General features: G+C 41.3%; 1 protein-coding gene across 8 annotated transcripts in view; it reads left to right on the forward strand.

Moving 5' to 3' along the window:
• The window catches only part of PID1 (phosphotyrosine interaction domain containing 1), a 105,533-nt gene that overhangs the window by 36,711 nt on the left and 46,642 nt on the right, over positions 1–22,180 (forward strand). For 7 of the 8 annotated variants that reach the window (XM_030028990.2, XM_030028989.1, XM_030028992.2 and 4 more), the window contains one exon: positions 13,379–13,525. In XM_030028990.2, the coding sequence (XP_029884850.1) occupies positions 13,379–13,525 (147 nt within the window). Of the gene's footprint in view, positions 1–13,378; positions 13,526–22,180 lie in introns of those variants that run through there. The other variant, XM_030028997.1, reaches the window with a different exon arrangement.

Consider the following 22,180-nt stretch of genomic DNA (forward strand, 5'->3'; position numbering starts at 1 on the left):
GTACCTAGGAGGTAACGGGCTTTGTTGAACGAGCAAAGGTCTCCTGCACTCATCAGCTGCTCAGAATGGAGCAGACAGATGTTTATCTAGCTGATTGTCTTGTAAAACTGTAGAACTGGCTTGTGCAAATAGCTGTGCATGCAAAACTTGACTGATGTTATTTCAGAGGCTTTTCTAATGTCATCTGGAAATCTGTTCCAGGCAGAGAACCTGGGATCCAAAATGTAATAAAAATCAAACAAGGATACCTTCTGCTCCTAAAGCCATCTAAGACTGAAAATAGTGTAGTTGGATTAAAGGTCGGTATGTCGGAGGGGAACTAGCGGTGATTAATTGACATGGAGTTAAAGTTCCCTCTCAAAATCTGTGACTTCAGTTAACAGCTTGCCCAGACTTTCCACTTTTGAGGTTACCTGTTTCAAGCTTTGCTTCTGGACTGAAATGACATACTTTTTTTTTTTTTTTCTTAAAATGAAAATATTTTAGTTGCTGCGGTCTCTCACATAACTTACCAACAGTACAAACATTTTTACAGACTTTCCTTTAAATAATGGTAACACTTGGAAAGCAAGAAAACAGCCCTCTGTCATCTAGCTCAGAATCAACCCTCAGGAAGAGAAATGTTCATTTTGAGCGTTCGCCTCTGACCTCCCTCTGCCTTCCCAAGTGGAGACCTAGAGGCAAAGCCTTATTTTGTGCCCACATGGAACATTTTGTGCTGAATGTTCTTGACTAGCGTGTAGGCAGAGAAGCTTTGCAGTGGGCAGTCTTGAGGATCTCCGCAAGCTGTAATGAAAACTCTGATGGAAGTGAGTGGGGATGAGGCAGAAGTCTTGCGTAGCTGCTGCATTGTTCCCTGTATGCCGAATAGCTTCACCGATAGAAGCTCTCCACTGCAGTTCCCTTCTGATGATGGTGCTCCATCAGAGTAGTTGGCCTTGATGATCCTAGCTCATGGGTTGGTGTTTACTTTAATGACTTTCTAAATGATCCTTGCTTTCCAAAGATAGGAAACTGCAATAAACACTATGAGCTAGACAGTTACTTTTCCTAGAAGTTTTTGTGGAAGAGGCCAGGAAACTTGACAGATTCCCTTGAAAAGTCTTCTGTGGATTCTTCTTCCATTGCAGAGTTGGAGCTGACCTATACAGAAGCGGCACTGGAGGTTCATATTGAATCCCTGTGTGTATGCATCCATCTGCCTCATACTTGCAGTCTACCTGGTTACTACCGTATCAGTAAATGTTCAGAATCAGGCTTTTTTTCCTCTCTTTTTTCTTTTGGCCAGATTACTGTCATTGACATCACTTAGTTTGGCTTGGAGATTTTTGGAAAGAATTGTATGGCCATTACGTATGCAAATTGCTTAGAAAAGCACAGTTGAGAAGCCATCAGTAGGGCTACAGCATGAAGAATTTAAAGTATAAAAAAATGAATTATAAGATTGTTAACCCTTGTGCTTAGTGGTTAGAATGCAAATAACAAAAGCTGCAAATCTGGGCAGAGAGGCATGCTATAAAAAGCATTATCACAAGATTAAGCTGTAGAAGACACATTTTTGCATGGTAATCTACTGGATTTATTTTGACAATTATTTACTTGTGGTGGTGGTGGTTGTGAAAGTGGAATTTTTAGCAGTCTTGGTATAATTACAGAGGACTGAATTTGTAAAGCTGCTCAAATGTTTTGCATCACAGTTGTGTGGTTTTTTTCAGCCAAATACATGCCTTTTTTGATTAAAAGAAATATTTGTCTTGAAAGCTTTTTTTCCCCCAGAGGAAAGACTAATTGGTATTCACAAGATTCAATACTTTAATATTTTATCAGAGGCCCCTAAATTCTTTGACTCCCTTCTCTTTCAGGGTAAATAATTTAGATTTCAGATGCATCAAGTTTGATAAAAGCCACCTTGTTAACATCTCCTGTAGAATTACAGCTCTATGTGCTTTGAGGGATGCTGGAATAACTACATCAGTAATGCTTCTAAGTTAAATTGAATGGGGCAAAGGAAGAAGACAGTGGGGAGATGCTGGGCAGGCAGTTCATTTATTTTAATTTTGTTGGTTCTTTCACATCTGTTTAACTAGCTGTCTGACACAGGTACACTGGAGACCATAAATGTTATGGGTATTCAGAATACTTGCATCGTGTTGTATTACAGGAATATATATTAGATCTGCATCTAGGGAAGCTCAGGGCTTTAACAGCCCAGGCCCTTTCCCCTGGATGTTGATGTTCTATATTATTTCATTTCCCCTAAGCCTGAAACATGTTAAAATATTGTTTGCAATAATTGACTGTGTTTGCACCAAGAAACATTTAATAATAAAAAACCCCACCACCTCTCTTTTACATTCCTTTTTCTTCTGCAACTTCATTTCTCAAAGTTGAGTCAAAACTTTCAGATTCAAAATTGATTGGCTTTTTTCAATGCAAAATTATTTAAGTTGTAAAGTGGCTGAGAAGGGATGGTGTTTATGGTGGTCAGCTATCAATGAAGGGGGAAGAAAGTTGAGGCTCTGCAGAGAATAAGGATGTTCCTCTTTATTGCTCTGTGGGATTGTTTATTCTGCAGCTGTTTTCTGTGTGGAAAACTTGCAAATCATTGCTGTGTCAAACAAAGTTTGGAGCAGATTGGGCAAAAGTGAGAGTATAATTACTGGAAAAAGATGAAGTAGCTTTCACAACGTAAAGAGGTTGAATGATGATCCTTGTACAGGCCTGAAGCCTTTCAATTCCACTGCTCTTGCTGGAAGGGAACATTTGGATAGTTTTGAGTTCTTCTGTTTTCTTTAGTCAAACAATTTAATATTTCCTTCATTCGATGGTCTTCATTTCATTGGCAATGTTGAATTATAAGACTGAAATAGCAATTTAGTTACTACTCTAAAAAGTAGTAATAATTCTTCATGTAGGTGCATGTAGTAGCACATGTAAAGCAGCAGTAGAGATGAGGGTAGTTCTGTTCCTGTTGAACTTCAGATTTGTTTTGCTGCAGATTTCTGTGGAAGCAGGGTTGTTTTTTTCATGGCGTATGGGATGCCTAAAGACTGGGATTTGGTTATGAATGAGCACGTGTTTCCAGAATGGAATTACTTGAGTTTGTTCAATCAATTGTGGATTCCTCCAGAGTGACGCTGCAGCGCTTGTGTGAGGAGTTAGCTCTTTTTAATTGGTCCCATATGTACTGGCAGATAGTATATTAACCATGCCTTGGGGGGATAAGGGCGTCTGGTTGAATCTCATGGTGCATATTTTAGTTCTTTTCTGGAGGGATTTGCCTTTTTTTTTTTTCTTTGTTCTAAGAACCATAGATATGTATATATGTGTATAATCACTGGCATTTTGAAACTTAATACTCAGCCGAGGGATTAGTTAAGCTTCTGCAAAATTATCTGAACTTTGCTGACAAATAAAGAAGAAACTGAGGTTTTACAGAGAAACTGGAGTTTCTGAGTATCTCTGGGTTTGGGCGCTTAAGCTGCGAAAACTCAGAAGCTTAATCTCCCTTCTTGTCAAGCGCTAAGGACTTGTCCTTTGAAAATCAGAAAAATGGAAACATCAGAAAAGATGAATTACTTTTGAAAAACCTTGAAAACACCATGCAGATTTAACCTTTATATCTGGAGGACATGGATATGAGAGGGCTGTCCTGTCCGTGGGTGCTGTAGGTTAGCCCCAGCAAAGGGGAGCGCTGTCCTCAGCCACTTCACCTGACTCATTGTGCACTGGAAAAAGCAGAGTAGTTTTGCATCTGGCTGTTTTGGCTCAGCTTAACCAGTAAGGTAGTTGCAGGAGAAACAGGAATGTAAATGAGTTGGTTTGATTTTCTTTTGTAAAGGTTTGTTGGTGCAAATCCTGTCAATTATCCAACTCTAAAGCTTTGCTGAATTAATGAGACACTTTGCAGAAGGGTATTTTTGAATCACTTTCTGTAGACTCCCTTATTCCTGATGTAGGCTCTCTGGTGTGCTACTCTTATTCACAGCTTTAAGAAGGGGGAAGAACTACTGTGTGAAGTCCCCCTGGGGATAGGGGTTATGCATTTGCACTGCAGCGAGACCCAAATTTTGTCTATATTCCGCATCATCTGCTCAAAGGTTTGTATAGCCATAAATCCTGGCAGAGTTCCCCCATGATGAATAATTTGCTGGTGGAGGCACGAAAGGAGTAATATTGCAGAAGATGAAATGCCTGTGAGTGTAGTTAGGGCCAGGGAAGTCTCCTTGGGAAGGTGCATGTGATGGGACAGCAGTGCTGGCCAGACATGGTTCCCCTGGGGATGCTCTGGAGCATGTACTGATGGTGCTCATGGGGATGTGTGGAGAGAGGGAAGGCTAAAGCCACCAGTCTTCTTTCTTTGCCCTCTGCAAGGTTTGAGGGGGATGCACTCTGATGGAGGCTTTCCAAAAAGGCTGACTTGCTGAAGAAGCAGGTCTGTTCACTTGGAGATGGCTTGTGTCCATGGGAAGTAGGAGGACCCCCTCTCAGACACCCTCAGGAATGCCAGGCTTAAATCCTGGGGGTGTTTCAGACCTGGAAAAGGCAGTGCTGTAAATTAGCATCCAAGGAGTCAGTGACAAAATGGACAGCTTTAGAGGAAGGAATGGATTCTCATTATCTTGTAGCTGTAAATACAAGAATTCATTAGATGAAGAGTTCATTTGGTTTGTATTTAAGCAATACATAAGTTTTTTTGGCAAGAATTTGTAGTCTTTGTTTCTGCATAGTATTAGGCACAATGTTGCCTCTAGCAAATAATCAGGGCAAATTCCCTGTTTGTAGCAGGCACCTATGTCATCCAGTCCATATCCCTGTCTCAGAGAACAAGTCTTTCAAAGGCAAGAGAGAGGTCACTGAACTACATAACTGCTTAACAAGTTACTGATTTATTGCAAAAAATGAAGGAGAGAGGAGTGAAAGAATGAAGTGCTGGTTTTGAAAGGGTTGTTTTGGGGAATGCAGTGTCTGCCTGGCAGGTATTGTATGAGATGGGCTTGCTCTGCCAGGCACAGAGTGAGGAGAAAGAACTTTTTAAAGCATCCTCTGACACAGAAATTATTGGAAAGCCTCCAAGAGCAAATTGAAAAAGCAACAGCCGCCTTCATGCTGCAGGATTCCATTGTTTTAGTATTGGGCCAACTATACCAAATAATACATCTACTGGAAACTCATGTTAGGGGAAAAATATGTTGGAAAGCAGCTAAGGGGTCAGCTCAAAATCAAAGTGAATGAACTTGACATATCTATGCTGCTGCGTGTCCTATTTTGTTCTTTCTCTTCTTGTCAGCTCCTATTTCTTAATTCATTTCCACTTCCCCCCACCCCCCCCCTTTTTTTTTTAAACCATTTGTCTTGTCTTGGGCTTGTATTTTGATTGCCATTTGTTCTGAAAAATGCTGGGGCTGATAAATACCTCTGCTTGCACAGAGAAATTCCAGCATACTGGTACTTTTGAAATTGTAATCTGGTTTATAATTCCAGCCTTGCACACAGACACGGTGCTTTTGGGGAGGTACTGGTGCTCTGGTGATGAGAAGTTGAACAGCAGATAATGGGGATGACTTTATTTTCCTTCAGTGCTGAGTAATGGAGCTGTGCTTCTGAGTCTGGCTTTGTTTGCTGGACTTCTGAATGTAGTTTGAAGACTAACCTCATCAGGGATGGGATGGCAGAAAAAGGCAGAGTTCTTATTGCAAGTGTAAATGCTATTTACAGTGATTGCATTTAACAAAATACACAACACAGTTATCTGTTAATTAGGTTTGGGTAGCATGAGAGCTAGTTCAGTCGTGACAAAGTTATTAAAATTTGAAAGTTAACACTGATTTCTGCCAAAAGTTTGGGAGGCAGTTATTTATGAGAGCAGCTCAGTTGATACATTGGTGAAAGTCATTATGCTTTATTTCTATTGATGCTAAAAAAATGTTGTTCTGGTATAAAATATATGCCATGAACACCAGGCACTGGAAACTACAACTAATTTCAAAATATGTTTAACAGCCATAAGTAAATAATAAACTGTAAAAGCCCAAATCCAAGCAGACATATTTATATGTTCATCTTCCATCCACATGCCGAATTTCCACTGAAATAATGCACTGGGAATTTAAGTACTGTAGAGACTGATCAAAGAACTTTTTATTGTAATACTCTGACTTTTTTTACCTCCTCCAGTGACATTTTAGGGAGGTCTTATTTTATTTTCATGATTATGAGTGTCCTGAAATATTGACTCCTTCCTACTCTGATGTGGATCTCTATAGTGGGACTTCAGGTTTTGAGCAATTATGGCTAAACTGGGAACTTAGTCTCTGAATATCCTGTATATTTAGATTTGCTTAGGTCGGGGGGTTTAGTTTGGCTGAGTGTAGAGAGATGTTAGAGGATCAGTCCTGAAATTCTCATCTGGCTCTGAAGTTCCCTGCAGTTTGGAGGGTGTTTGTATCTGGGATTGTGTTTTGTTTGGGCAGTGATCCTGCTGATTGGAATCGCATAAGCTTGGCAACAGAACGGAGGCATCCAGCCAGAGCAAACTCAAAGTACACAGGGTCTGAGAACAAAACGTTTCACATGAATTAAATTGTGAGGAAACAGAAATTCTTTAAACTTGTAAGAAAACAAGGCAATGTGAGCATTGTCACACAGGCAGCTGTGTGATCAGGGCTATCGATAGGGAGCGCAAGTTTTATTTATGAAATCTTGATAGTTGTGTGTTTTCAAGAGATATGTCTTATCACCACATGAAGAAGAATATTCCCCAAGAAACTGGTGTTAGAGTGAGGTGGAATTACTCTGGGTGCTTACGTGCAAAGATCCAGTAGCATCTTTGTTGAAAGGCTTTTTGACAATCCACTGATTTTTGTTTCCTCTGTACCATACACTGCAGCTGGGCTTGCCATCCTAAAAAAGGTTCCGTGTGTCCTCATCCTGCTTTTCTATCTGCAGCCCCCCTTCCCTTCATCTGTCCGTTTTTTCTTTATATTGTAGGTTTTTCCATCAGAGCTTTATCCTTTATTCCCTTGGTACGTTCAGTAATGGCAGGAGAAGTCCAGGAGGGTCTCTGTGCCTGGCAGCAGGCAGCATTGCTTGCAGCACACTGGGTGCTGCCTCTCCTGGAGTTCTCCTTTCCCCAGTCTCACGCCTTGCTTGCTTTGATGCTATTTTCTGCTTGGTGTCCCCTGTCTCTCTTCTATGCTATCTGGTGGGGGAGTGGTGGGAGCAGGGCGACGTGAGGGGGGAAATGGTAGCAGGTACTGGTTCAGTTTCTAACGTGCAACCATGCAGGGTGGCATTGGGCATGTGGAGGGGTGGCAAAAGTGTTCTTTTGTTTGTTTGTTTGGGTTTTTTTGTTTGTTTTGTTTTATGTTGTTTTGCTTTTTGTGGCATGACATTTCCCGGATGCTTTGCCCCAAGATCCTTGGGGGTGCCATGTCCTCAGCACACTGAGTCACGCCAAGTTGTGCCATGGACCTGCCCAAGCTCCTCTACTTCCAGAATGTGTCACGGGCTGCCTGCAGGCGAGTCTGTCTTACCCTTGTGCCTGTTGCCGTTTCTTTGCGATTGAGAGATGTAAATTCAGATACGGTTACCTGCTTTTTCACCTAAATAACATGTTACCTGAAAGAGATTGAATGGATTTGGTTTGATAGGCTGGCAAAATACAGCTCTTGACATGCTAGATGAGATACGCTTTTAATAACCAGATTTCTGGAGCTGGATTGGTTTCGAGAAGATTACTCAGGCTGGATCTGCTTGAGTATAAAGAGTCGTGACATGATCTTGGATTTGTGCATGCCAGTCAGTTTTGTGTTACAGAGCAGGCTGCTGATGGGATGATTTCTGACTTTGATAAGTGTTTCCATCTCTGTAGTGGGTTTTATTGTTGTGTTCAGTACAATGTTTATATGAACTGCTAGTAAAGGATAAATAAATACAGCACAGTAAAGTTTAAGGGGGGGTAAACTGTATTAGCAATATTTGTTTAACAAGAAATGGATCAGATGTGACATTTATCTGTACTGGATAGCATTTGCTTTAAGCAAAACAAAGCCTTGAAATGGATCAGTTTTCATATGTATCAGAATTCTTCTTTTCTTGCCGAAAAGCTAGAGGCTTGGAGTGGGGTGGTCCTCAGGTCACAGCTGTGCTCATGTTGCTGATGGTGTAACCATATTGCTAAAGGACTACTGTGTTGTCATCTCCTCTGATCATAAGTAAGAGAGTGGAGTCTTGTATCTACAGACCGGTTACGTTGGTAGTCAAATTCCACTGGGAATAGGTGAAAAGGGACGTTTGGACTTTCTAAATTTCTCTTGCAGTTCATTGCACTTGGTTGTGTCTTTCCCCTCATAGGCTGCTGTGTCTTGCTGTGGGATGCTGTTGAAAAGTGTTGGTTTTATTCCAGAACTAAATGGATTCCAAAGGTAGAGGAAGTACTTCCACTGAAGTAGTAAATTATAGAGGTTATTTTTGAATTTCCCAGGGACTGATATTTTTCTAATGCTCTAATGTGGATTTCATCTGGGAATTCCTTTGTAGGTGCTGTAGAAGGATGAATTGCCCAGAGGATTGCTTCTCATTGTGGCAAACCCCTCTTTCGGAGGCTTTGAACTTTTAGAGTAACTCTTTTTCACAAGTTAACATTCTATCATTTTGGGGTTTGCACTCAATGTGTGTCTTTGGCAAAATTTAGCCAAATACAGGTCATCTGGAAACGTGGTGCCAGTTTATGCAGTTGTGTGTTGGTTGTAATGCTGATGTTAAGAGATAATGGGGGCTGAGGGCTAAGGTGCTAAAGACTTTCTTTGTTCACATTGCAACCCAATTAGCCTGTAAACTGTGTTCCATTTTGCTCATCCCCTTTTGCTGGATTACAGATTACAATGAGCTACAGTTCCCTCTTTCGTGACATTTATTTTTGTATTCATGTCTAATATATAACACTTTCTTAGATTTATTGAATTTGAGTCTTTGTTTTATTTCCATCATGAAAATGAAAAGATCCACTAGGCCTGGGCTTAGCTGCTGAGTACTCAATATTGTGAACAGCAGTGACTGTTTAGTTAAGACCTGAAGATGAAGAGCTGTGCCGAATTGTTAAGCATTATTATTACAAATTGTCAGTGCATACTTTTCTCCTCCAAGGCATGTTTAATTGTATAGAGTCACAGTCGTTTTCTCCAAGACATTTGGCCTGAGTTGTGGAAGTGACTGTATTTTTGCTGACAAACTAAACCAAAACTCAGATGCTGTTAATTTTTAGTTTTAACAGCAACAGAAATTGTGCTTGGACTAAATACATAGCACCTAAATTTGCAAATTCAATGTTGTGAAATAGTTAACGTAGAGCTAATGTGTGACTGTTGAGCTGGTAACAAAATATATGTTGAAAACAATTTAGAAGTTCTTGATTTTTATGTTCAATTAACCTGTAGCTAAGAGGGTTAGCGATGACAGGGTTTTCGCTGAAATAGGGAGCACTTTGAAGGTCACCAGGGAGGCAAGTATATACTGTACCTCTGTAGTGAGAGTCTTGGCCTGCTATGGGTTTGAGCTACCAGTTATACCCCCCTCAGTTTTCTTCTATAGGGGGGGAAAGGATGCCATTAAGACTGGTAAACTAAGCAAAAGAAAATGATGGATCTCAGATTCTTGAATAAGAAAAACTATGGTTTTGTATTAAGATAATTTTCCAATGTTATTAGGGGCTTTACTTAAATTTTACCCTAAATTGTTTCATTTTCAGCAAATAGGAAAATAGAATGCTAATTACAGCTCTGATCATTTCTTTGGCAATTAAGGTATTTTGTTTGCTCAGAGAATTTTAAAACTTGCTGCCAATTTCTCACTGTTATGTTGCTCCTTGGATTTCTTTCAAACTTAAAGTCTGTATCAGTAGCACCATCTAAATGGATAAAGGATGAATGATGTGCAGTTTTGAGTTGTTGTTACAGTCATGCCAGTTAAGAATGTCTTCTTTTGATGATTTTCAGTATAAGAGCTACCAAATGAACCTAGTGGTTCTGGCACCTGAAATGTGGATGGTATAATGTTCCGTGAACCTTTATTCACTGAATTGCCAAAGTCATGCTTTTCAAGAACTTTGTGAACTTAAAGCACTTTAAAGGAATATTCTGGGTTCACAGCAGTGGAGAGCTAATGTCTGTTCTCAAAAAATACATTGGCTACTATTATAGGTCAGCATTTGCCAACGGTTTCCGCAGGAGATGCCAGTTTGGAGTGGAAACTAAGAAATAAGTTCAGCGAAGCACTTTATCCTGTTCTTGGCTTAAAGCACATGAATAATCCCATTGACTACCCACGTGTGCTTTACTGGGACTGCTCACATAGTGAAATTTAGGGATGTGTTTAAATAACTTCCTATTTGGGGGCTCACTGTGTGATGTCTCCTGGCTGAGACTTGATTTTCTTATGGCAGCCATCATATGACCTGTGTGCAGGGAGCACAGCGTTGTCTGGGCTAGCCATACAGTCTAAAGCAAAAGCTATTTCTGTGTCCATCCCCAATCTGTCCTGCACTTCTCTGGCAACTAATTATCTGTTTGCTGCCAATTGTGCTCTAGTGTTTTTGGCACACAACCACTCTAACTTGCTGCTCATACAAGTATTGAATTGCCTTTGTAAGGCAGAGAGTAGTCTTTTCCTTGTTTAAGACTGTATATGTGGTTGTTACAACATGAAAAAAAGAAGATCATTGTCATAGTTTTCCTCATTTTCAGCAAATTGTGCTCTCTCTGTCAGCAGTCCCACTGAAGTTGATAGAGATGCTAGCAGAGGAGAATAACCATTTTGGAGGTCCAAGCTCAGTACTCAGAGGGGCTAAATGGAGTTTTTTCATCTATTGAGTATCTAATGGAAGCACCTTTATTCGAGAACCTCTGTAAACAGATCATCTATGGAAACAGAGCTCTTTCAGCACACAGGGAAGGAGAAGTTAGATGTTAGGATAGGATCATCTTCAACCTGGTATTTTGCAACCATTATCTCTGGTCTGAACCAAAATTGGCCCACCAGCAAAATAGTACAACTTCAGGTTAAAAATACATTTAGGTAGGTTTTCCACCTCTGCCTTTCTCTCCCATCCCCTGCATGCACAAGGCAGCAGATAACTTTGGAGACAGCATTTGCCTGTGCTTGAAAAGGGGCCGGTCATAGGTGGGGAATCACTGCGACCCGTGCATGGCAGGTCTCCGGTACCCTCTCCCTTCTGCATATTTTCTCCTCCAGGAATACAAGTTCTGCAGCAAGTTAGCAGACCTAGAGCCTGTATGTAAAAGCAAGTCAAGTTAGTAGAGAGAAGTACAATAGTAGTAGACAGCAATTAGTTAATGGAACCAGCAAGCCCAGCGCTGCAGTTGGTAATCAGCGGTGCTCCTTCAAACTCAGGATCTCAAACTTTGAGCTTGCTTTACACTCCTCATGGCTGGTTGTCTGTTGTTTAGTGTTTGCTAACAACTTCACCAGAGAAGCCTAGGAAACTCCAAACCAAAGGCTGTTAATCACAACTGAAAGGTAAATTGCAATACTTTTTCTCATTAAGTTTAGTAATCCTGGCTGGCAAAGAGCTCTGTTATCTTCAGAAACATGTCAAAGAATGTTCTTTAATGTATAATCATCTTAAATGGGGTACTCTTTTCCTGGAGCTGTGTTTGGGAGAGTGAATGGGATAACGTGTAATATGAGCCAGATGAAAAATAAAATGTGTAGATTTTTTCACTGGTATGGAAACTTGAATGCTTGCACAAACAGCACGGAGGCCCTAAAGTATCACTGTAACAGGCTGTAACTTCACGCGTGAGGTAGGAAAACAAGTACTATTTTCACAGACTGTTAGTGTTTATGCCTTGAATATGCTTATGAGAGTGTTTAAGGTGCTGTAGATCTAGTATCATAATTATTAGACCTAAACACTGATGAGCTAAGGATTAAACTGTTTCAGAAGTGTATTAACAAGCTTTCAGTTAGCTAATGATAACGTATTTATGAATTAAGTAGAAAGTTTATTTCCAAGAAATTCTCATGCATCTTCAATGGAGTACCCGAATCCACAAAAATCCATATGAAAACAGCATAGTATCTAAATAGCTGATTCATGGCCTGCATATAAATAAAATGTTTAGTAGGCACTCTCCTCACCTAAAGCACAGGACTGAAAGACAAGGACCTGAGTTGGTTTTCTAGCTCTGATAGACACTTCTTGTACAGTTCTGGGAAATCACTTAGCATCTCTCTTTCTGCAAGCCAGACCCCATAATGTTTGTCTGCCTTGCAGAGGTGGAGGGGAGGCTGAGGAAAGGGGTGACTGCAAAACAAGTTAAGAATCTCCCATCAAAAGTCAGAGCAAATGTTTTGGTTTTGATGAAAGTAATCTGGAGCCATTGCACATATGTCTAATAACTGCTGATTTATAAGAGTCAAGTTATGGAGCTTTAATAAATGCATACTTCTTTAGACAGTGCTGCAGTATGTTACTAGCTGGGAATACTACCTTGATTTGCTTCATATCTGCATATTTTCTCCCTTAGATATGTAGTAGCAAGTGAAAATGTTCAGTTTCTCAAATGAAGGTCAATTCAAAGAAACACTTAAATGTTGAAAAATTTCTCTGAGTCCCCTGATTCTACAAAATTGATTTGGAAATCTTTCAAGGATTGGCTTTCTTCACTCTAAGAAGTTGCTGAGAAAGTTTTCGTTCAGTGACTTTACTGTCCACTTGGATAGTTCTTCACCCAAGCCTGGGAAGTTATTTCTTGTCTGTTATAGCAAGAGACAAGTTTTGAATGACATCTATTCATTAGTACCAGTAGTGGCATTTACATTGCAGACTGAAGGAACTATTGCTTAAAAAGGAAGCGAATTTAAAATTCACATGCTAAACACAAACCAATGAGGCATTCAGCTCAGTGGGAATGGTAACATCTACAAAGGTCAATGGGATGAGACTTAAGTGCAGAGGAAAGAAAACAAGAATGGAGGAGTCCATAGTTCTTCGAATGGTCTTTGATCCCCTGTTCTTCCCTCTGTATGGTCATTAGTAGAGGAACTGGGTCTATGAACAGTTTTATGATAAGCCTGGGGGTGATCAGAGGTTGAATTTAGACTCTTTTTGGGACATACATGGTTTCTAATGAATCCTCTCATTTTGTGTGTCTATCTTTTTTTAATTAAAAACAGTTTCCACATTGCTGATAGTAATAATGAATGTTTCCTGTCTTAAGTTATAAAACTTGTTAACTTTCCCCATGGAAACTTCCAAGGCACTGAACAGCAAGTGAAACACGCAGATGCGTCAAACTATTAACTTTCATTTTTCTGCACTAGAACTGGAGATAATTGCTTTTCTTTCTCTGTTTAGCACTTTCAGACCATGTTAAAGACCAAGTTGAATGTCCTAACTCTTCGGAAGGAGCCTCTCCCAACAGTGATCTTCCACGAACCAGAAGCCATTGAGCTGTGCACCACAACTCCCCTCATGAAGTCCCGGACTCACACTGGATGCAAGGTACACGGGAGTGTAAACTTAAGGAATGAGACCAATGTGGAGGTGTCCCACGTATGTGTGAGGACTCTAAAGAGCCCAGAGTAACCAACATGGTCATTGTTGCTGTTCTGGAAACCCCATTAACTGCTACTATTACTATAAAGTTTTTAAATCAAAAAAGTCATTGGGTGTTTCTGACCAAAACTTTTGAGCTTCAGGAAAAAAGGGTTTGGGTTGTGTGGCACAATGCAAATTGTGGAAGATTTCTAACAGCCTGCAATAAACATTGCTTGTTGTAAACACTGCCATTGTTTCTGTAAGTGCTAGTGCTGAGATAGGAAATGAAGGACCAAATGCTCTGTCTTTGCATTTATCAATCTGTACTAACAGAGGTTTATACCTACTGAAATAGGGTTGCAGCTTAAAACTCGAGGTTAGGTTTTTTTTTGGTTTTGGCTTTTTTATTTTTTTTTTTTTAAGAGAGAGAAAAAAGGAAAAAAAAAGGGGCAGGGGAGAGACTTAGATCCTGATTTGGTTAAGTGACAAGATGAATTTGCCCAGTTACATCAAAGCACAGCTTCTGAAAAAGCCCTTTTTTAAAGTTTAATGGCTTAAGAGCTTCGAGTATGTTCTGTGGTAAGAAACCATATAAAAGTAGCAAACAAATCTGCTCTGTTTGCATCTCCTGTTGGAGCCATTTTACTTGGTCGCAGAGCTCGCCTAGCCTTGCAGTGACATGGGCAGCCTTGCAGACTGAGCTGGGTACCAGTCTGGCCTGTGCTGCCAGTCAGGGCTTGGCAGCCAAGTCTCCTTCACCTAGCCTGGCTGTCAGTTGTAGGGAGTATTGGTCATGGTGAAAATGGAGAGAACTGGGCTTCAGCCTCCACTGCTCTGTAAAGTGTCAGCTCTAGAAGAGCCATTGCCTGATGCTACATGTACCGGATAAGGTCCAAAGTGTGATTAAATGTCCTAGCCCCCTCCCCTGCCAGTGTGTATACACACACGCGTGTGCACACACTCTTCCTTGTTGGAGGATGTTATGTGAGTGAGATGGGGTTGGAAGAAATTGCTTCCTGGTGTGTTCTCCTGCTTCTCTTGGCATACTGTGTGGATGGCACAGGCTGTTGGCATGCTGTGAAGGGCTTTGCTTGGGCACCTCCAGGTCTGGCACTTCATCAGCAAAGTTTATTCTTGGGAAGTGTCATTTTTGTTTGACTTCTTGCCTGTCACAATAGCCAAGAAACAAGACTGCTGCTGGATGTTGAAGCAGTGCTGCCCTGTGCTGACACAGAATAATGCAGAGCAAGTGACCCTAATATGCTTTGTATGGTAGCTCGTTGCATCTGCTCTTCCATGGTGATGTCTTTTGTCCTTTATGTTGACATCTAATGAATTTTTAGAGAATATTAGCTATCATAAAAATGGTTCACGAAGTATCTGGCTTTCACCCCTAGTGAGAGAGAGTTCAGACATAATAATGCTTTCTGAAATCAGTTTATCACTGTGAACGTGTGTAGAATTTAAATGAACCTTTTTACTTAACCTACAGTCCTTCAACTGGAAAAGATGGATTGCAGAGAGATGTTGAACACCTTGGTGAAAAGAATCTCATTCTATATTTAGAGATCGCGTTTATTTATTCATTTATTTTTCCTGCCATGTAACATAGTAGTGATGACTGGCGAACATCTGCTGCCACAACACTCCCCTTTCCTGCTTACGCTGTTTCTCCTTCTCCCATTCCCCCTGTAGCTAGCTCGCCTCCTGCCACTGCTGGAGTCTTACGGTGGTGTTTTTGGGGTGGTGGCCAGCCCCTCTTCAGTCTATTCAGCAGTTGTGATTTCCAGTACCCCCCCATGGGAAGATGATTCCATATACATATTGTTCCTATGGCTAAGAAATCCTCTCCAATCATTAACTGAAAGGCTCTGATTTTACCCTGTCTCTCTAGTCACAATCTCTTTCTTTTCCCCTCTCTTTTTTTCTGACTAAACATATTCTTCTGTTACAGGGCTTGTATCCTCCAGCTGTTTATAGGTAATTAGCCTTCCTCTCCTCTTTCCTGTCTGATTATTAGTTTCTTGCTAAGTGATACAATAATAGTGTTGCCATAACAAAGCCAGTATTTTATAATGCAAGTTTTCATTCCGGGAGGTCTGATCTATCACTGTTATTCCAGGTGTAAGGGGGGAGATGCTGGGGTGTCGCTGGTACCACCAAGCCTCTCTGGTTTTGAGACATGGGCTTTTCAGGCAAGAGCACAGCATCCAGTTTTTACTTTCTTTCATGAGTCACACTCTTTTGATCCTTAATCATTTTATTCCTCTTGACTGAAATCCCTCCAATTTTTCTATGTAATCCCATTAATGAGATAGCATCATTCTTCTGACAGAGGCTCCAGACATCTAATTTCATTGCACAGTTTTAACATAAGCCTCAGCTGGCACCATCTTGTTATGGGAACTTGACACATGCAATTGCTTTGCTGTTCAGAGGTCTCGGCATTGGTTTTCTTATGCAATTGCTCTTTTCCTTGTCCTTTCATCGCAAGACAGGCTTCTCTTTTCTCTTTCATTTGGCGTTAGCTGCTGAATCCTGAAGAAACAAAACTTTTCTGCTGAGATCCAATCTCATTCTGTAATTGAATGGGATGGTTTTAAGAATAGCAGAGAAATGTCTTGCTTGAAGTAATCTCAGGGGAACCCCCACAAAATCTGGAAAGTTAAATAATTGAACAAATTCAGAGAGCTGCTCTTTCCTGCCCAGTTCCAGATCTGATGCAACTTTGTTGCCATCATGTTTCCTAAAATATATTTTTTACTTACAGCAGAAGGCTTAAGACACCTTCCTCCTGTTACTGCACATCTACACCCGCCTGCTTGGGCTGGCTGTGCTGTCGCTGTTCTCACCCTTCTAGACTCGTGGGCATGATTTCACCAAACAGAAGAAACAGATAGTATTTGCATTGATTTGCAGCATGGAGCTTTAGGCGCACACATTTCGGAGTTTGTGGTGCTGGTTGCTCAGTGAGACGGGGGTTGACTCGGAGGCTGTAGTACCCAAAGGGCACCTTCTTGCCCCCCTTCCCCTCCTTTCCCCACCAGTCCTGTTTGCAAATGAGGAGTGACAGCCCTGTACCCTGGGGTTGGACTGTTGCAGCCCCATTCAGTAGAGAGCCTAAAACAGAGCAGGATTTCTGGGTACAATAAAGCACTCGGACTCTGGGTTTTTCTTGGGGGGTCGTTTGCTTTTGTTTCAGTCATGGTGTATTTTAGATGAGAGGCAGGTCTCTGGTCCCAGAGGAACCACAGCTTCTCGTCCTTCTCCAGCTGAGACCGCTGGGGCAGGGCAGTGGGATGCAGTGCCCAGAGAGTTGTCATCTCTCTGGCAGCTGCAGTTGAGCACCCACGTGCATCCTGCCTCTTCCCTGCGATGGACGTGACGTTTGTGAATGCTGGATCACTAAGTGTTGAGGTCAGTAGCTACTCCAAAGAATGAAAAAACCCAGCTGGCTTATTGTATACCTGTAAATGGCAAGTCTCAGTTTAAGCTAAACCTCCCATTGCTGGGGAATGGCAAAAGAGAGTGAGAACAAGTCTTTTGTTCTTCCTAGCTGGACCACACTTTCAATCACAGGTTTCTAATTTGCTTTTATTTAAATAGAGCATGTTGCTGTATTACAGGCATGAGTGTCATTTAGATGCATGTATATAAAAATGTGTCCATCCTTGTTCAGATGCTAAGAATTTTGATTAGACTGTGGCTGTCCTGCTTGTAGGTCTTTCACGTCAAATGTTGTGCACTCTTGTGTTTCAGCTGGAAGCCTCCTCTTCCCTTATCACAACACTAAGTACCACCAGATGGAAACTGAAAATCTGGAGTATCTCCAGAAAATAAGTTGCTCTCTACTCAGAAATGCATGCTTTCTCTGTGCCTTTTAACAGATTTTGTTTTAAGTTCTGTGTGTTTTATTCTTCCTTAATGTCCTAATCGGCTTACACTGATACTAATGTTTCTTGATTTCTTTCCCTTTGAGCTATGGTGGTGGCACGAAGGGAAGTGCCTAAATGACTCTCTCTCTTCTGCTGTAGCTTTTCCAGTCACTGCTGCAGTAATGCAAAAGGACAGAGGTTAAAAATGCTGCCTGTGATTTTTGAAGTGGTGTCATAGGTTTAACTTTTTTTTTTTTTCTTCTTTCTGTTGGAAGGCTCTTCAAAGTGAAGTCAGTGCTAAATAATCAGTAGCTCGTTGTTAGCCACCTGGGTCAGGCGATCTTATTCCTCCAGTTCCCACCAGTGAACAAGCTTTTCTCAGCAGCCTGGGAGACTGAGAGGAGAGGAGCGTAAACAATGCAAATATTGCATTCTTAAGAGTATACTTCTATTAAATGGGAAAATGTATATTAATGATATGGCGTTTGCAGGCATGATACTTCTTGCTTGCCTGTCTTATTGGATTGACTTGGTGAGATTATTAGTTCAGGCTTTGTGGAAAGTATGATGTTGAAATTTCTGCGATGGTGTATCTTAGTTGAAGGTTGATGAAAGTCTTGTTTAGCAATTTGTATAAACGGCATTAGAGTGGTACTGGTGTTTTAAAATCAAGTCTCGCACCTATTGATAGAGATTTAAAACTTAGCTAAGAAGTAATATGAATAAATGGAGCTTGGTTTTTCAGAATGGCTTAATTGCTTCACTCACAAGGCAAAAAGAAAATGGATCCTGTACTAAGCTTGCTGCAGGGTGGTGATTACGGTGGGGTTTATTCAGGGCCTGTATAGCAGAAAGGGGCTGTGGCCACCATTGGGCTTTGCTGGCACAGCGTATTGTCAGCAGTTAGGCACCCAGCTTGACTGTTGCAACGCTGGGACACACCTGATGTTGTTACACTTGTGTCAACCTACTAACTGGATTTGAGGTGTTTTCTGGAAGAGCTGGGCAGTGCCTGAGGGGCCTTAACCTGTGCAATGCCAAGGGCCTGCCTCTGCATTCCTGCAGCCTGCCCTCCAGTTGCAGCCGTGTGCCCTTTCACCAAAGCCACTGGGGCTGCCGGTTGCCCTTGTTGCTGCTCTTCTCCTGGCCTTGCTGGCTGCTGCCAAGAGTTTTCATTTTCCCTTTTGTTGCTCTGTCTTTTTCCCATTTTTCTTTTCTCAAAAGTAACTTTCACCATTAGAGACAATGCATGCCATCAACTGTGGGCCCTACTAATAAATCTCCGTGCATGTGAAATTGTCTCAACATGCTTTGAGAAACAGGATTTACATCAGTGTAGTAGAGACTGAAGTTAGTCTGCAACGGAAAAGCTGATAATAAGTTTATGGGATGAATAGCAAGTAATATTGATCGTGATCTGATTATGATCCATAGAAATAAAACGTTTCTCATTGGGATACTTATTGAATAAATAAAACATTGTCTTAAAATTGCCCTGCTAGGCCTGATTCTAATTCCTTGTGTAAGAGAGTCATTTAGGAATAATGTCTGCTCAGATATTACTGCCTATTTTTGGTTTTCTGCCTGGTTAATTTTGATTGCAAAAGCCTTGCAGCAGGACTGTCTCTTACCACATGCTTGCAAAATACCCCATTCCTACTCTACTCTAGATGCCTCTACAGCAAATTTATTAATGCTCTGTTGCTGCTTTTATTGGTCATTGCGCTTTTAAAACTTACTGTTGTTCTTTGTTGTTTTTTTCCCCCTCTAGATCAGACTTTCCCAAGCTGTTTTGCCCAGCATTTCTGTCCTATGCAACCTCTGCCACTTGTGTCCCATCCTAATCAGCTCAGCCTTGGCAGTGGCCAAATACCTTATTGCTCTAGCTTTCAGGAGACAGCATGCTCCCCATCTCCTGGGTCTGGTGGCCCCTTAACATTCAGAAAATGCCCAAATTCATGAACCATCCTCCCAGCCTCATGCAGCCCAGCAGCCCACATAGCGTGGTTTTGGTGGTGGCAACACCAGCCTCATGCCTCTTCTCCTTCATTGCTCCCCAAACCCAAAATTTTTGCTCTGGCTAGCTGAAGAAGTAGGCGAATGGCTCCCCTCTGCCACACTGTTACTGTGCCTGGGTTGGTTTTGTGTGTCTTGATACTAAATCAAAATTAATGCAGAGAGAACATTGTCTCTCATTTCAATACGCAGAGACCAAGGTGCTCTTTCTTGTTTGTACTGTCCTGCTGGCTCAAAAGGGCTGAAAATGTGCCCTAAGACTTTCTGAGATGGGGAAATCCAGATGACATAAATGGGTGGTTAACAATCTAGTGTTTTACTTAAATTTCCATAGATAATGGAAATTAAAAACCCTACTTCTCTTGAACATTTGTTGCTATTTTGGCTACTGAAACCACAGCTCCTTGGAAGCTGCACATATTCTTAAAACCACCTCACTTTATCTTTATAAAGCTTAATAAAAATGTTCTCTTTGCAGCTATAGCATGGTCAGGAATGATTGTTTTGAGTGCAGGTTTATCCAGCTGTAAATAAAAGTCCAGCTAGCTGTCTGCTCTTCATTACCATTTTGCAAGCCTGTAATATTAAGATGGCCATTAACTTTAATAAAGAAACAAATGAAACAATTGAGACAAGCTAAACTGTACCATCACACCCCAGCCTACTGTTTTCCACCATGTTTAATGTGAGTGTGAAGCACAGAGCTTATTTTTGTCTTGCTTCATTAAAGGCCTTCTGTTATCCTTAAGCATTACATATTTCGTACTGTGAATTGAGAGCTTGTTTTTCTGCTTCTTTCTCCCCTCATCAAATGAACCAAAAGGATGCATGTGAACTCTTGCATGGGGCTAATCTTAATAGTTCCAGTATATTTAGATATAGTGCTCTTTGGTGAGAGATACAGAGGCTTTAATGATGTGTTTTCCAAAAGTGAAGTACAGCAAATAAACTAATGCCCCAACAAGTATGCTGTGTGAAGATGAAGTATTTTGTTTACTTTTTCTTCATGTAGTGTTACAGAAATGAAAAAAAAAAATAAAAATCTTGATACTGAAGTTAGGGAAGAGTAAACTGCTTGCAGAAGCCTTACACATGATTGTATCCCAGAGTGCTTTAGAGAGTTTGGCTGAGTCTTGTTCTAATATGGAAAATGGAGAGAGTTGCATGTGGTCATTTCTTTTTCAAAACATGACCGTATGGTAAGGTCCTGCCCTGCACCTATGAAGTTAATGAGAGTTTTGCCATGGGCTCCATTGTGAGCATGGTGGGATGTAGCCATGCAGGACAGCAGCCGCCTTCAGGCAGCACAGGCTGTATGGTGTTTGGCACTGGCTGCTCTCAGCTTTCAGCTTCAGAGAGGACCACTCTTGCATATGATTTTTTTTTTTTTACTACATGCATGGAAAGCCCATTTACGTCAATGAGGATTTATGCTTTAAATGAGTGCAGAGGAGCTAACAGAAATATGAAGAGTAGATGCAAGTGGAGAATGTTGTTAAAGCATTGTAATGCTTCATTTCATGAAGTCCAGGAGACTTAGGTGGAGAATATAAATTGGCTAAAGCAATTGAATTAATCTTAAGCTGAGCCTGCTTTACACAGGATCTTCTGCAGCGTTCAGTTCTGCTGTGTTGGATGTACTTTGGCATAATTTTATTTGCTTACTGGTAAAGTGGCATTGTAAGACCAATGTATTCTGAGAGCGGTGGAAGTTATGTCCCGTCAGAGATGTTGCTGGTATTTTTTTTTCCTTAGCATTTGCACCGGTGACATTTTTCAAGCCATGGTTCAAGTAAAGGGCATCTTGTTATTCAGGAAGTTCTTACATCCCATCTAAAAATGGTCATGTATTTCAGTCAGCTTCACGTTTCTGCTTTAACTACCTTTATAGGAGAAAGCATATGGCTGTTTTCTACATACGGTGGAGTAACTTTTCTGTGAATATATGTATATTAATTAAAGGAAAGCAGTTTTGCCTATTTCTGTTTACTTTTGGATTTTCATTAAGAATATGTGTCTCAGACCATTTTAAAGAGTTCCATGAAAAGAATAAGACTGCCACCTTGGGAGAAGAGCACTGGTGACAGAGAGGACAGGAGGATTTCTGGGAGGTACCCTGCATGTTGGTGTCCAGCACAGGGCTTGAACTACCCTGGGTGCAGGGCCTTCTCCCTGTGGTTCCCCCTTGGATTTGCTTCAAGAGAGAGGGAGCTCAAGGCTGGGCGTATTGTGAGGAAAATTAGGGAGTGAGCTGGGTTTCACAGAGATATTTGCAATGAAAATAGTTGTGTGTGTGCGTGTGCGCACTCCCAGGAGGACTAGAGGATTGTGTCCCCTGCTCCTTGGGCTGGGTAGGAAGGCTTCCAATTATTGTGGACCATGCATACAATGCCCAGACCGGTTCCTGGGAAGAGAGGTCCCCCCTAAGTCCTGACAATTAGTGTGCTGGGGGTCTCCTTAGCTGTTTCTGGGAGTGAGGCCCAGGGTCCCTGGCTTTGTGTGTGGAGTGACCTGTTCCCAGCGCTGCTTTGTCTTGCATGAAGAAATAGGAGCAGAAGCGTCGCACCGGGTAAATCAGACTTTGCTCAGATATATGTGTGTTCGAGCCCATTTTTCTTGGCAGTAGGCTGCAGAAAATATCCCCTAAACAACAAAAACCCCTTGAAAAACGCAAGGAAATAAAATGTCAGAGCATCCCTTAGCACATTGTGCTTTACTCCTCCCTTTG

Source organism: Aquila chrysaetos, chromosome 10, assembly GCF_900496995.4.
Source record: "Aquila chrysaetos chrysaetos chromosome 10, bAquChr1.4, whole genome shotgun sequence".
NCBI classification, from domain to species: Eukaryota; Metazoa; Chordata; class Aves; order Accipitriformes; family Accipitridae; genus Aquila; species Aquila chrysaetos.